Raw genomic sequence first — 16,671 nt, 5'->3', positions numbered from 1 at the left:
TGGTGGGCACTTTACTGCCTGTTTTCATCTAATTAAAACTCTGCATTATATGACATATCACCTCCTCTGTTCATCCTAAAACATTAAAATATAGGCCCTACTCTTTAAACTTTAATAAAGGTTTGTATAAGTATATACTTAAAACTAAGTATATGAGACAAAATACTCCTTCAAAGGTTGGAGTAATCAAATAAGAAGAATAGATTTTCGAAAAATTGTCTATAAAAGAAGGTAAATAATTATGTGATTATTTTTTTTTTTTATCTTGCTTGTATAGATGGGTCTCTGAATTCTCAGTTTGAATCAATGGTTTCTTTTTCAATCACTTTTTATCAATCAGTTCGAATCAATTCGAAGCATTAATTTTTTCGAACATTAAAAAAAAATGATAAAAAGTGGAAATTACACAACTTAAGTTAGCAGCGGAAACAGAATGCAATATTATTTTTTATTTCTATATTTCCACTTTTTATCATTCCACTTTTCAGTTTTTAGATTTCACCACTTTCATTCAAGTACACAACGTGAGTTAGCAGCGGAAACAGAATGCAATATTATTTTTTATTTCTATATTTCCACTTTTTATCATTTCACTTTTCCACTTTTCATTTTTTAGATTTCACCACTTTCATTCAAGTACACAACTTGAGTTAGCAGCGGAAACAGAATGCAATATTATTTTTTATTTCTATATTTCCACTTTTTATCATTCCACTTTTCCACTTGTCATTTTTTAGATTTCACCACTTTCATTCAAGTACACAACTTGATTTAGCAGCGGAAACAGAATGCAATATTATTTTTTATTTCTATATTTCCACTTTTTATCATTCCACTTTTCCACTTTTCATTTTTTAGATTTCACCACTTTCATTCAAGTACACAACTTGAGTTAGCAGCGGAAACAGAATGCAATATTATTTTTTATTTCTATATTTCCACTTTTTATCATTCCACTTTTCCACTTTTCATTTTTTAGATTTCACCACTTTCATTCAAGTACACAACTTGAGTTAGCAGCGGAAAAAGAATGCAATATTATTTTTTATTTCTATATTTCCACTTTTTATCATTCCACTTTTCCACTTTTCATTTTTTAGATTTCACCACTTTCATTCAAGTACACAACTTGAGTTAGCAGCGGAAACAGAATGCAATATTATTTTTTATTTCTATATTTCCACTTTTTATCATTCCACTTTTCCACTTTTCATTTTTTAGATTTCACCACTTTCATTCAAGTACACAACTTGAGTTAGGAGCGGAAACAGAATGCAATATTACTTCAGAATGTTTCACCTTCTCAATACAAACCAGTCACAAAATATAGTTACGTTTTTGTATTGGGGTTCCATATATTTGTCAGTAAAATTGTCTAAACTGCTATTTATACCACTTAGGATTTTTATACTTATTTTGATACGTGCCATCCAATCATATTTACACGATTAGTTTTTTATAAATCAAAATTTTTGAGGAAAATTCTCTTACTTAATGCTGAATCTGAGTCAAATTTGGATTTTTTTTTTTTTTTTTTTTTTTTGCTCAACAGGCATATCAAGATTTAAATGTTTAAATTGAATATTTCAAAATATCAAGATTTAATAAAAATTAATTAGAAATCTCCACAGCTTGAAACCCTGGGAATTTAAATCTCCAATCTATACCTATCAAATACGAAGATAGTAAACCCATAATTGTTTGTTTTTTTAAGGAGTATTTCAACTCCTATACTTAGTTTGAAGCACATACCTACATGTATCTTTATTAGAGTTCCTATTTTTCCGATGATTTTGGTCTTTATTCGAATATTTTCGGACGAATAGGAGAGTAAATACTAACGAAGAGCTCTAAACTAATAGGATTCTAGACTGACAGGACTGGCCATTACAAACGTTCACAGAAATATTAAGGTGGACATCGACTGTGTAATAAATAGATATGGCGGGAACGGAAATAGAGAAATAGACTTTTTCTTATAAAATTGTGAATTCTGTAATTTAATCAAAATATATTGAACTTTAAAAAACGGAAAGATATGCTATAGATAGTCCCATCCGGCATTGGTGGTCGTCTTGTGGCCCCTCTCCTCACAAGCGAATGTATTTTTTGCCTACACTGCTCTCTGTTTTGTACCATTCTGAGAAGACCATGGAGGTTGCAGTCGGAGAAGTTCTCCTTCCAGCGCTTCGGAGGGCGACCGCGAGGGTGAGAACCATTGATGAGACTTTTGAAGGCAATTTCATGTAGTTGGTAGTTGGACATTCACTGGACGTGTCCAAGCCACCTGAATTGTTGGACACGGGCCCTCTTCAGGATGGTAGTATTATACTGCGGTCCTTTGAGTAGGCCGGCATTCGAGACTCGATCTACGTATGTTATGCCAGCGATTCGACGCAGCAGCTTTGTCTCAAGCGCGGCGAGTCGCCTGGAGTCATCTTTTATGACTGTCCACGTTTCACAGCCGTACATAGCTATAGAAATGATGATGGAGCAGAATAGTTAGTTTTAGCTTCACGGAGATTCGATTTTCCTTCCATATTGGCATCAGAGCTTTGAAGCCGGCGCTACCCAGAGCGAGGCGTCTTTTGATGTCCACTGAGTGATTATTGTCGCTCGTGATCTGGCTCCTCAGATATGTGAAGCTGTCTCCCATTCTATTTCTGCTCCATTAAGCTTTATTTTTGGTGGGGTTGGGCTATTGAACCTTGACACACTCATGGCTTTCGTTTCATCCTCGTTAATTTTCATTCCGAAGGTTCCTGTAAATACTTCCAGGTTATCTGCTTTGGTTTGGAGTTCGGCGACGGATCCAGTGAGCATGTTGATGTCGTCTGCGTATGCCGGCTTGTTGATTATAATCCCTCTTTTGTCAAAGTTGAAACTGTTTATTAAAACACTATTTTTAAAAAGAAACAGTGATTAGTTAATGCTTTATTGCCTAAAGTTAAAACCCTCGTTTTAAATACCTTCTATGCATTTCTATCTCTTCGTTCTGTTTTTCTTGTTACACCCCTAAAAGAACTAGTATTTAATGTTTAATACATCTTTTACGAATATACAAGTTGTGTCTTTATCCTCATTTCACAATCTTCATTACTATCATAATTACTAAGCGATGCCACAAAGTTAGGAAACATACTAAATGGTTTGACCTATAAAAATTGTCACAAATAGTGTATGACCCCAAAAGATACTTCAAGAAGATGGTTCAAGACCTTTTTTTTTTTTTTTTTTTTTTTTTTTTAATAAAAAACCTAACTCATACGCTATAGTGGTCAGAAGTGCAAAGGCAAAAAATTATGCAGAAAATATTCAATATCATATTTTTTTTATATATGGTGAACAGCTTTCTATTTTTTTTTATGATGGGGTGGCTTTTATAACTTACTATTTTTGTATATATATTTTTTTATACCATTTTAATTTGAACAAATTTATTAGAACTTAAACCCTCATCAGGTTTTAGATTAAATTTACGACCATTTCCACTACCTACCTACAACACATAATTGCCGAGGTTCCCTTTTAATTGCGGGTATTTCTTTGTTCGCAAAGTTTATCGAAGCAACCTATTATGCCCCCCCCTAAAGAAAATCCTGGATCCGTGCCTGGTCCTGATGAAGATTCTTCTTATGTTTTCACATTAAGTCTAAAAATATTCAAAAATTATGCTCATAGATAGTCAATTGTGGGTCGAAAAAAAGGAAGACTTTCTCGAATACGGTGGGAAGAGATTAGGTTCTATTTAACGGAATTCGTAGTTTCATTGAAGGGACAAAAAAAACAAAGCTTCGGGTAGAGATGGAGGGAAGAATGGTATGTTGAGCTGTGTTGGCCTCTTCTGGTCTGTGGTTTTGATTAGTTATACCAGTACCATAAAAGGGAAGAAACTGAATTGCTACAGCAATCTTGATATGTTGAAAAACGAGGCCACTGATATGGGACCTTTGAAGAAACTTCTGCTTTGAATCTGGCTTCAGTGGCTCTATTCATAACAATGGATTTCATATCTGACGAAAAATGAGGAAGTGTGCCCCCTGCCCTAGTCCTGATGAACATTCTTTTTATATTTGTGAGTTAACTTTAAGAATTTTTAAAAACTTAGGCTTATGGCTAGCTCGTTGCCATTAACTTGGAAAGTCTACATGATATTTTCCTGGACCCTAGTTGAGAAGTGAGGCCAAAGCCTAGTTAACAAACATATGATTTAAACTGTTAAAAAAGCAATCAAACATATCTATCAACTAGATTTTAATTCATTTTTAGGTTGCAATACAGGCAAGCATTGGAGGTAAAGTGGTTGCTCGTGAAACATTACCGGCCTTGCGCAAAGATGTCACTGCTAAGCTGGTAAGTATTTAATATCTTTATAGTATTCTACTGCACATTAGATGTAGTTGGCTTTCCCTTCTTTTTTTTTGAAGTTTCCTTTTTTTTTAATTATATCCATTGGCAGTCCTAGCTGTGGGAGTGGTCTAAATTCGAATTTTTCTTTTCTGGGAAATATTGGCTGAGTGTAATCGTTCTTCACTGTTATTTCTTTTTCTCTCAGGGCAGACTATGCTTGGGTGCTGTTTAACTGGTTTAATGGTTTTCATGCAAAGGTCCCTTTTTTTACAAGGAAAAAAAATCTAAAACATTATTATTCACAAACAGCACCAATAAGTATAATTTTTAGACCATATATTACTCTATGAGGGTTTTTCAAGATGGATTTATAAGAGGCATGTAGATATGGGGAGTAGCGTTCAACTGAGTCTTTAAAAATCTCTCTAGGATCTTATGATAAAAAAAAAGAAATAGAAAAAAAGAAGAAAGAAATGAGATGCATTTTAGGGTTTTAGACCATGCCAAATTGACTGCTATCTTAGAATGTGCATTCCTTGGTATTTTGACCCTTTTTTTGGCAAAGATTAATATTCCATGGCACAAAATATAGAAAATGCCACGTTCGGTTGGCGCAATTTCTTTTGTTATTTAATAAAACATGCTAGATACTGTAATTTCTGTTCAAATAAGCCCTCTTCAATATTTCGCGATCAGTGATTCAATAAGATTAACCTAGAGAAAAAGGGGAAAAAGACCCAACAATGCCACCTATGCCTAAAAGGGGGTTTTCCGTCTTGTTCAAGGTAAGGGACTGCAATTCTCCAGTTTATGGTTTTCGACAATGGCGATTTATTCTTGAAGGATCTTTAAATGAGTAGTTTAACTGACTAGACATTTTTTTCAAAGCGTTTATTAATTTTTTTTATTATTATGGCCGGTGGTTTGCTCCGTTCTAGGCCGCGGCGAAAGCACTAGAACTAGTTCCTAAAAGAGGTTTATTGTAATCAGATTTTTTTTGTAAATTCTACGAACTATCCATCTAAAGGAAGTGTCTCGTGAAAAATAATATATGGGAGCCATATGGCTCTTCAATAAATTTTCCCGGCTGGGGGTACATGAAATAGTAAACCTTCCCCCTGTAAAAATCTTCTAAAATACTTCAAGGACCTTGAAAACCCGTTTTTCAATGAATTGAATACCAAAAACAAGTTTTTTCAACTGAAAGAATGGAGCAGCATTAAAATTAAAACAAACAGAGATTTTTGTGTATATGAGGGAGGTTTTTCCCTTCTCAACACCTTCCTCTTCACTCTAAAGTTTTACAGCAATTTAAAAAAAAGTTACTTATTGTTCTAACTAAATAACCGTTGTGTTTCAGGAGTCATTTTGTAAGAGTTGGGACAAAATTTGAACTTTAGCGTAAAGAGTGAGATGTTGAGGAGGGGGCAACACTTCTGATATACATAAAAATTTCTGTTCGTTCTAAGGTTTAATGTTGCTCCCTACTTTCAGTTGAAGAGACTTGTTTTATAATTTAATTTCTGATCGTTTTTAAACAACACCAGGAGATCTGGCTTCACGCCTACGGAAAAATCCCCCTCCTCACGGAAATATCATCTGGACATGTCAATCAGGTCAATTACCCTTAACATGTGCTTGCGTAAAATTGAATCGGTACAGAGAAAGCAAGACATATAAAGACATTTCGAATAGGAATTCTGGAAAATTCCGACAGTGTAAAATTTCCCCTGAAAAGCTCACCCACTGGAAACTTACTCTCTATGAAAAATTCTCCCGGTGCAAAATCACCGCAGAAGAAAATTTGTCCTCCCCTCCCCACCCAAAACATGTATGAATACTTCCGAATAGCAAATACTATACGTAAACAATGGGGAAATTTCATAACTTAAAGATCTTTACCCAAGGGTTGAGGGGGTCAAGTTATCTCCAAAGACATAGTTATTCGGTCTTTCAACCATCCTGAACGAAATAGCTATCTCAAAATTTGGATCAGGCAATTTTTGGAAAAAATGGCGTGGGAGGAGGCCTAATTGTCTTCAATTTTTGATGACTTATTAAGGGTACTAGAACTTCTTATTTCCGTTAGAATGAGCCCTCCCCTGAAGTATTATGCCCACTGGTTAAATATGATTACCCCTATAAAAAAAAAATAATAAAAATAAAAAAAAAAAAAAAAAAAAACGCATCCGTGATCTTTTTTGGCAAAAATTATAAAATTCAACTTTCTTACATATATGAGCTTAAAACCTATACTGTAGAGTTCTTTCATACGTTGAATCTGACGGTGTGATTTTAATTAAAATTCTATTGCTTCTAGGGGGCCTTTCCCCTTTTTTTCAAAAATCAGACAAATTTTTAACCTCGTAGCTTTTGATAGGTAAGACTATGCTTAGTGAAATTTTTATATTTGGAATCATCATAATAGGTCAATTCTTGTGATATATCTGTTGGTTCCAAAATTACAGTTTTAGCGTTTCGGTTTTTATTGAGTCGGGTTGCTCCTTACTGCAATTCGTTGCCACGAACTGTTTGAAACTCAGAAGATAGTCTTGAAACTCCTGATATGTATCTAACCCTTGAAATAGTCTTAAAAATTTGTCCATGAGCCCTCCCTCCTGAGATAATTTCAAGAAAGAGTCCGGGAGCGTAAAAGATCACCTTTTAAGTACATTCAGCCTTCTATGAAGTAATCTCCTTATTTGTTTGGAAAGTCAAATTTACTACTTTATCAAAATTAAACCCCCTCTCTGAATCATTTCTTCAGAATACTCTGAGGATTTCAGGGGAAAGATTAATGTGCTGAAGAAAGACACTCTTTCTAGGAGTTTCTGAGGATAATTTTAGTGAAAAGGCTCCTCAAAGCCGTTCAGAGGGTTTTTTCGAGAACAAAGTGTAAATCTTAAAATTTGGAGAAAGTATGGGCCTGAATACCGCTTTCTTAAATAAAATTGTCAGCTCTATATTATAACTTGTTAGCAAAATTGAATTTTGTTTTTGGAATGCGCTAGGGATTTAGGATAAGTGAAGATAGCCAAAAATTCACACACAAACATACTAATTAAACCTAGTATTTTTATCTTTTCTCTTCTTTATCACATTATAGGGACCTAGGACCCAGTGGACCTAGAATTTCGTGAGAGGGCTCATTCGAAAGGAAATTGAAAGTTCGTGTGCCCTATTTAAGTGAAAAGAAACATGGAGAACAACTAGACCCCTTACCATGCTCTTTTTTCCAAAGTCGCCGGATCAAAATTTTGAGATAGCCATTTTTGTTCAGGATACTCGAAATATCTAATAACTATGTCTTTGAGCACGACTTTATCCCCCACAGAAGGGCTGAAAGTTATGAACTTTGCCCATTGTTTACATATAGTATTGGTAATTGGTAAGTATACAGACGTTTTCATGGAGATTTTTTTCTGGTGGGGGTCTAGGGGATTTGGCTGCGTGGGAGAATCTTTCCATGGAGGAATGTTTTATGGGAAAGAGAATTTCCATGAAGGTGGTGCTAGATTTTCTGGCATTATTTAAAAAAAATCAGAAATTAAATAAAAAAACAAGTTTTTTCAACTTAAAGTAAGGAGTAATATTAAAACTTAAAACGAACAGAAATTACTACGTATATGAGGGGGTTCGTCCCCTCGTCAATACCTCGCTCTTTACGCTGAAGTATTTTAGTAATTTCAAAAGAGCTAATTATTCTAGATAAACGACCTTTGTGAATCAGGGATCATTCTAAAAGAATGAAAACAGAATTAGAACTGTAGCGTAAAGGGCGAGGTACTGAAGAGGGGGCGAACCCCCTCATATTACGTAAACCAGGAAGTTCGCCCCCTCGCCAATACCTCGCTCTTTACGCTAAAGTTGTATTGTATGTCTTCAGTTTCTGGTTGTTACTAAATAAAAAAAAACAGGTTTTTTTTTTCAATTGAAAGTAAGGAATAGCATTAAAACTTAAAATGAACATAAATTATTACGCAAGTCTTTTAAAGATCTTTTCTTTCATTCATTTCAATCTTTTGAGAATTGCTCAACTTATGATTTTCACTTTCATAAAAATAGTTTCGACCTCTTTGGCCGGTCTGTTACTAAGCCTTACAAAATTAGTTCCGTAAATATCGCTTATTTAAGATACGTGGGAGAATCTTTCCATGGAGAAATTTCTCGTGGGGGAAGGGAATTTCTTATGAAGGGGGAGCTGGATTTCCCGACATTTTTAACAGTGAAAACGATCTTTCTTACATCATCTCACTGTGTTAATCCATTTAGAAGTGGAAAGAAATTAGTGAATTCTTAATGTTTCAACTCCCCGTAATGAACCACTATAAAATTCTGGAAACTATTTTAGATATTATAATATACTTACTTGTATCATTCTTAAGAGCAAATTGCTTTACTTAACCCGCCTCCCACCTCAGTAATGTCAAATTTATAGCCTTCATTATAAATTCTGGTTGTATTTTTAATTGCGTGACTCTTTTCTTCTTGCCGCTTATTTACCGATAGCAGGCAAATTAATGAAAAGAAATGAGCCGTATTATTCAAGTAACATAAGGTGTCATAGACGGCCGAAAAATGTCGAAAATGTTTGCGTATGAACCCCACAAAACGATTCCTCTTTACAAATATCTTGATAGCAGAAATTTGAGCTCGATTAAACGGCCTTAACCCGTACCGCTAGTCGCTCAAAGCTTGAAAAAATACAGATTTTTTGACAAAAAGGTGACATATGGATCCATAATTCCAAAGCCGAACCAAGGAAAAATCCATTGGGATCCTTCTACAATTTGAACCCTTCGTTTGAACCCACATAATTATTTGAGATTAACCGATTTTCTTCAAAACGAACGTAATTAGTTAATGAATAGATAAAAGACCAAATCGGTCCCTTTTCTACCATTGACTTTTCTATCATTTGAACCCTTCATTTCAACCCCTACAATTATTTGAGATCAGCCAGTTTTCGTGGATACGAATGTAATTAACTAATGAATAGGTGAAAGACCAAATTGATTCTTTTTCAGTTGAAATTGAATTTTTGTCAATGTACAACAGTTTTTTCGTGAGTGATGTTCTGTTCTTTGTACTCTTTTTCTTCATTTGATTTAGTGTCGAATTGAATCGTAAGTCTTGCCCCTCCTTTGCAGACCTAGGAGCCTGGGGGATTATTATCAGGTATTCATTGACTGTTTAATTAACCATGAACAAAATATTATCTATCTGCTCTTCTCCATTACTCCCTCTCTTTTTATAATATTCCCTTTTTTAGTGGTGTTACTTAGTACAATGACAACCACCCCCATTCATGGGCCAGGCCATGGAGTTCAAGGGGACAGTAACTCATAGAAATTGCCCCCCTCTCTCCTTAGGCATCCAGCCACAATCATCAGGAGAAATTATTTGCTATGGCCATACCCTTGTTTGCATGTTTTGTAAGCGTGCTTATTCCTTGGAAATAGTGCAGAATTTGAACTCTAAAGTCGTAGAGGACATAATTTATAACTCTCTTGCTATTGTATTTTTGTAATCTATTTTAAGTTATGAATGAAGGCAGCTTAAATGAAAAGATTGCAAACTGTGGCATTAAAAGCTAATCTGATAAAAGCTATTCCCATAGCAACAAATAAGTCATTTTTATTATATTTCTAAACAAACTAGTTGATCTAAGTAAACTTTGCTTATCTTAGAACAAAACAAAGAGGTGATTATATAATTTTCTCCTTTTCTTGGAGGTTGCGGTGCTAAGGGCCTTCTTAGAAAAGTAATTATCTAGGGAATTTTATGCATAAGGCAGGTACTTTAGTGGAGATGCTGGACAGAAGACATAAATATAAACCGCGAGGCAGGCTTGGAGGCACAAAACATCGGGTCGGAAATCTGAAGGTGGTTTTAGAGACAAGAGCTAACGAATCCCTTAATAACCATATTTGAATTTCTATAGGTTTTCGATTTGACTTAGGTAATGAAGCTTATATTTTTCAGATTGCCATACAGTTTTATACGAAAAGTCAAAGCAAAAGAATTCTACTTTACCAATAGAAAGAAGAATAGTCTTTGGCTGAATAGATCATGAAAACTTAGGGTGGATAACCAACCAGAGATTTTTAGGGGTAAATGCAATAGCCTAGTTATCCTGAATGGGAGGAGACAAACAGCACAAATAGCAATTGTAAAACCACAACAATAGGCAGGAATCAGTAGAATTTAAGAAGGAATATAATTATACCCCACCTCTGCGTGTTACTGGGGTCCATTCCGTCCTCCCTAAACTGAAGAGCCACAATCTTAAAGTTGCACTTAAGATTGCTCCGTTAGGTTTTAAGTTATATCCGGGGGAGGGAATCTAGCAAATCTTTGTGCAAAGCAAATACAAGCAGTTTAAAAAATCAGTATGTCCTCTATTGACATTTCTTAGCCTGAGCCAGCTAGCGGGTTAGCTCCTCTATGTCCGTTTAAGATGTATCGGGTAGACATTAATGCCATGAATGCTAAGTGAGGAGCTTTTTTGCTTGCCTTTCAGTTGGACCAGACGTTTTCTGACATCTGAACCACCCCCCATGTGAAGCAAATGTTATGTGGGAATTTGATTTACCACACACTCTCCAGACTTAAGGATTTCATTTCATCTTATCTTCTTTCAAGTTTTTTTTTTTCATCTGAGAGTAGTAAAGGAGAATCAGTGTTCTTCGCCGTATTTAGCTTCGAATTTGTTTTTAATCAGCTCAAAACCAGGGACAAGTCGCTGTGAGTCGTTTTGAAACGGTCAGGGTATCCACGGGTAGTACGAAAGTGCTACTTTTAGTACTTTTTGATTGAAGTAGTCATTTGCGAATACTCTCTGTGAAAATAGTACTTTTTTAACATCATTTGTCGAAAGCAGTACTTCTTTGTCTTAAAATCGTATTCTTTTTCCAATAATTTTTCAATTATGAACTAAATCGTATTGGCTTCGATTTCTTGATTTTTTGCTTGATTAGTTTGATTGCTTGATCCACTTTTAGGGATTTCTAAAATCCGGTCTGAGATGAGGTTGGGATTGCGAATGTAGCTCTAAATGTCTTGTTGCTAACTAACAAAATATTTTAAAACAAGTGTTTTTGATAACACATCTTGCAGGGTGAGTATACACCCTGCACTACTGTCCAATCCCCGGTGGAGCAAAGTCATACACCATCTTTCATTCTGAAGTCCTCACTCATTTCTAAATTAGTATTAAATGATCGACACTAACGACATCTAGCTGCATGTTTTAATGTCGCTCCTTACTTTCAGCTAAAAAAACTTGTTTTTTTATTTAATTTCTGAACGTTTTTGAATCAATGTATGTTTTGATTTTGGCTCTCCGGAGAGGAATAATTAGCACGAAATTTGCAAGTTTATTTTATTTTTTATTTTTTTTTTTTGGCTAAATGGCTTTCTCATAGTTTTGATAGAATGATTTTGAGAAAAAAGGAACGGTGGGGGAAGCCTAGTTGCCCTGCTATTTTTTGGTTACTTAAAAAGGCAACTAGAACCTTTAATTTTTTGCGAATGTTTTTATTAGTAAAAGATAAACGTAACTTATAAATTAGCTTACGTTACGAACTTTTGTAATCTCATGTTTTTATTACATGTATGAGGGGTTCACCCCCTCGTCAGTACCTCCCTCTTTACATTTAAGATTTAATTTTGTCCCAGTTCATTAAGAATGCCCCCTGAATCACAAAAGCCGTAGAATAAATAGTTGAAATCACTAAAAATACTTTAGCGTAAAGAGCGAGGTATTAGGAGGAGGTAAGCCCCTCCTATGCGTAATAATTTCTGTTCGTTTCAAGTTTTAATGCTGCTCCTTACTTCCAGTTGAAAGAACTTTTCATATTTGTTTTTTCATTGTTTTTTTTTTAATAATGCTAGAAAATACTGCGCTCCCTTCATGAAAATTTTCTTCCCCCCATGACATATTACTCAATGGAAAGCTCCCCCAACATATCCCCCTTTTGTGAACCCCTCCCCCAACCAAAAAATCCCCCTGAAAACGTCTATACACTTCCCAATAAGCATTAATATATGTAAGCACTGGTCAAAGTTTGTAACTTGTAGCCCCTCCCACGGGGACTTTGGGGGATTAATTCGTCCCCAAAGACATAGTTATAAGGTTTTTCGACTACGCTGAACAAAATGGCTATCTCAGAATTTTGATCCGTTGACTTTGGGAAAACAATTACCGTGGGAGGGGGCGTAGGTGCCCTCCAATTTTTTGGTCACTTAAAAAGGGCACTAGAACTTTTCATTTCCGTTAGAATGATCCCTCTCACGAGATTATAGGACCACTGGGTCGATACGATCACCCCTGGGGGTAAAAAAAACAAACAAACAAATAAGCACGCATCCGTGATCTGCCTTCTGGCAAAAAATACAAAATTCCACATTTTTGTAGATAGCTTGAAACTTCTATACTAGGGTTTTCTGATATGCTGAATCTGATGGCGTGATTTTCGTTAAGATTCTATGACTTTTAGGGGGTGTTTCTCCCTATTTTCTAAAATAAGGCAAATTTTCTCAGGCTCGTAACTTTTGATGGGTAAGACTAAACTTGATGAAATTTATATATTTAAAATCAGCATTAAAATGCAATTCTTTTGATGTAGCTATCGGTATCAAAATTCCATTTTTTATAGTTTTGGTTACTATTGAGCCGGGTCGCTCCTTACTACAGTTCGTTACCACGAACTGTTTGATTCGTTAGGGTAGATGTGTGTGTTTGTATGTGTGTGTAATGAAGTCTAAGTAAAGAACAGCCTTTTCACTTCTCAGAGCCAGATCGATGCTATCCAGGATTACCATCCCTAGTGATTTATCATTATTTCATTGATTTTCTATGTTGCCTTAACAAAAAAAAATCACTAAATCAGCTCATAAATCACTAGATTGTTGAAGAAAATCACTAAGTCAACCAAATAATTACCAAAATCTAATGATTTTCATCTCATCGGGTGGCAACCCTGGTACTATCAACTTAATGTTGTTTTCTAAATGAAGCCTTTACTACCTTAAAAAATTTATTGTGTTCAACTGTCGAGACGCGCGTTTGCTCTTAGATTCATTTTTATTCTGTTTTAGCTTATTATTTTTTACGCAATGACGTTATCTAAATTGAGATGTTTTCGTAGTGAGGTTTTAGAGGGTTTCTGCAAAGCTATTAATATTTCACTTTGAAGCAGAAATATTATTACTAATAACGAATCTGAAATGTTGGAAAAAATTCTTGTTAAAAAGGTTTTTGATTTAGACATTTTTAATCTAGGATTATTTGGAAAATTTGTTCCGAACAGATTGAATCTAGGATTATTCGGAAAATTTGTTCCGAACGAAAAACTGTTTGCTAAACGATGTAACTCGCCTACTTGTTTATGGTTTTATTTGATCTGTCCAAATAGATTCAATGTTAGATCATCTAAAAATTTAATTTTTACAACGCTACTTTAAAGTCATCATACGAAGATCACGTAAATCAAATATGGACATTGTAAACAACTAAAATCAAAAAAGAAAAGTAGCGTAAAAAAAATAAGAAAGGAAGAAATACCGAAAATCTCATAAAGTCATTATCAAAGACCACCTTATTCCACAGTCCTTCCATATAACAACACAAAAGGAGCATATCTGTTCATCTTAAATCTTTTCTATGTAGAAAAATTGTTGGTTCAGTCATAATTATAAAAGCCATTAGAAGGAATCCCTTGACGCTCGACATTTGAGAAAAATCTGGTTATCTTTCTTTCAGTATGGAGGAGACGTGACAAGACGAAAGAAGCTACTGGCACGTCAAGCGGAAGGAAAAAGAAGACTGAAGACCATAGCCAATATTGAATTGCCGAGAGAGACTTTTATAAAGGTTCTCAAACGCTAGAAAATTTTTTTTTTGTAATGGAATTCATAAAATAAATAGTTATTTAAGTTATTTTATGTGAGGAGGTGAACGCTGTCCTTGAAAAAGAAACTACAACTAGATGAAAATCCGATTCTTTGGGACGCGTCAATTTGGTCGAGTTATTCTTTGAGATTTTGTTTACACCTAGATTCAACTTGAATTGAAAGTTTGTTTTTCTTAAAGGTATAAATCAGGTTTTGGCGTTTATTTAAGCGCTGGAACCTTCCGTCATGTTTTATTATAACTTTAAAAGTGAATTTATGTTTTTATTATTATGAATAATATTTTATTATAAAACTTAAAAAATTTGTTTCTTCAATTAAAATTTTTTATTAATTATCTGTAAAATTATATTATAACTACCAATCAGAATTTTGGTAGAAAATTTCGTTTGACTAGCCTTAAAGAAGTGGAAACCTAATAAACTTGGTCTTCGGCTAAAATCAGTTTGCGTCAGTTTTGCTCTGTTCACAACAAGATCTTCTATTCCATAAGATGAATATAGTACTAATTTAAACCTATTGTATTTTCTCATAGAATTCTTCAGCAAATCAAGAAATCCTAAGGAAAATGTAATTGCCTCGAATTAGTGTTAGTTTTTATTTTGGAGTAAAATCTCAATGTGAATGGGCTTTTAGAGTTTTATTGTCGACTGGTTTAAAGCTGATTGTAAGCTGGTTTTAATTGAAACTTGCTACTAATAAAATACCTCTGTGAATAGGCCTTTAGACACCTACATACCGATTTTTCTCAATTTTGCTGTATTTCACACAAAATTTCATTTTAGTTTTTTGGCTGTTCCTTTGACACATGTTACAACACCAAAAAATTTTACAACTTGGATGTGAGCTGTAGTATCAAATATACCCTATCCTTTACATATACAGGCTGGAAGAGAAAGAGACCTTACCATCATTTTTGACGAAAAACCCCGATTATTGAGACAGACCAAATATACTTACAAATATGTTACCTTGAATTTGACAGAATCATGGACCGCTGCTAGGAATAATACAGGTCAATTTCCCCTCCTCTCACCCAGGAGAATAAAATATATGCGGAATTTCTTAAATTTAAGTGGAAATCGCGTTTTCTGTGAAAAAAAGATTCTTAAGAAAAATTTTGCATGTGTCATCGTTCTATAACTGTACATTTTTCTAAATTGGACAACCGTATATATTTCCATTGTTATTCATTAGTTCTCTCCCTCTCCTTCTTTCTCTCATTCTTTCTCCACTCCTCTCTCGTAGGGTCATTTTTGGCCTAAAAACACATTATTTTGATGAAAGATCTTCCGAAATTTCGTTTATTTGATTTGTTAACTTAATTATTTTTTAGGGAAAACTTTTTTTGATTTGGAAACACAAGTATACAACATAAAAAAAGTAAACCTAATAGCCTTAGTGGTTTTTAATACACTCTAATAAACCGTCTTTTAAGCTCTTTGATATTAAAAAAAAATCACAAAACTATCAAATTAATGACCCACAGCAAGGTGAACTCAGGTGTTGGTTATACACTCAAAAATTAATAAATAAAACTATCTCAAAACACCAGAATAAAAAGGATGTCTTTCAGCTCTCCACGTGGTATCACAAACAAAACTCACGATAAGTTCGAAACAATAAACAAATAAATTAAATAAAACATGGAGCCTCCATCCCAGAATTTAAGTCAAACTTTTAGCTACTGTTAAAATCAAAAATTAAACTATAAATGAAAAAAAGTTCTCGAAATTTTCCAAGACGGCAGAGCTTTAAGAACAAATTTCTTAAAGAACATTTTTTTTTCTTTAAGAACAGCCGAATATTCACTAGCCCCACATATGTCAGTACCAGGCAAGTAGAACATATAAATTGCCAAGTTATGTGGAAAATCAAAAATATAAAGAAGGAACAGTAAGAGTCTCGAGATATCTAGGAGAGAAATATGTGTTTGCAGCCACTCAACCTACATAAGCACGTGGGTAGAGATCATGGCCATAAAATAAAGGAGAACCTGTTGAAGTAGGAATCATGCATATTCAATACACTCTACTGCAGATCATAAGTTAGATTTTTTTCAATTGATACCAAATGTCCAAGCAGTATGACCGACAGGCTTTCATACTTAGAAAGTAATTGGCTGTCTGTTGACCAATTATTATCCACCCCTATTGCAAATGATAGTTTAAGTGAATGAAATAATACTCAAGCAATGAAAGCTAGTAATTTTTTGGATAGTCAGTCGCTGAAGAAATGGTCGGTCAAAGAAGATACTATTTTTCCATTTTGGAATTGCCAAGGCCTTAGGACTGCGTACCCTACACTGTGTAACATATTAAGTGATATGCAAGAAACACCGTTAGTAATAGGACTATGTGAGACGTTTGTATCGAATAGGGATAATTTTTCAGTATGGGATTTCCA

The 16,671-nt window shown here is 34.4% G+C and overlaps 1 protein-coding gene across 6 annotated transcripts in view; it reads left to right on the top strand.

The window, feature by feature from the left end:
- Window positions 1-16,671, top strand: part of LOC136032324 (translation factor GUF1 homolog, mitochondrial-like) — a 284,018-nt gene that overhangs the window by 264,160 nt on the left and 3,187 nt on the right. For 5 of the 6 annotated variants that reach the window (XM_065712627.1, XM_065712630.1, XM_065712628.1 and 2 more), the window contains exons 12-13: window positions 4,270-4,353; window positions 14,117-14,227. In XM_065712627.1, coding sequence (XP_065568699.1) covers window positions 4,270-4,353; window positions 14,117-14,227 — 195 coding nt within the window. Of the gene's footprint in view, window positions 1-4,269; window positions 4,354-14,116; window positions 14,294-16,671 lie in introns of those variants that run through there. The other variant, XM_065712632.1, reaches the window with a different exon arrangement.

This window comes from Artemia franciscana, chromosome 10, assembly GCF_032884065.1.
Source record: "Artemia franciscana chromosome 10, ASM3288406v1, whole genome shotgun sequence".
NCBI classification, from domain to species: domain Eukaryota; kingdom Metazoa; phylum Arthropoda; class Branchiopoda; order Anostraca; family Artemiidae; genus Artemia; species Artemia franciscana.
Note: the sequence above shows the minus strand (reverse complement) of the source record. Positions and strands in the feature narration are given on the sequence as shown.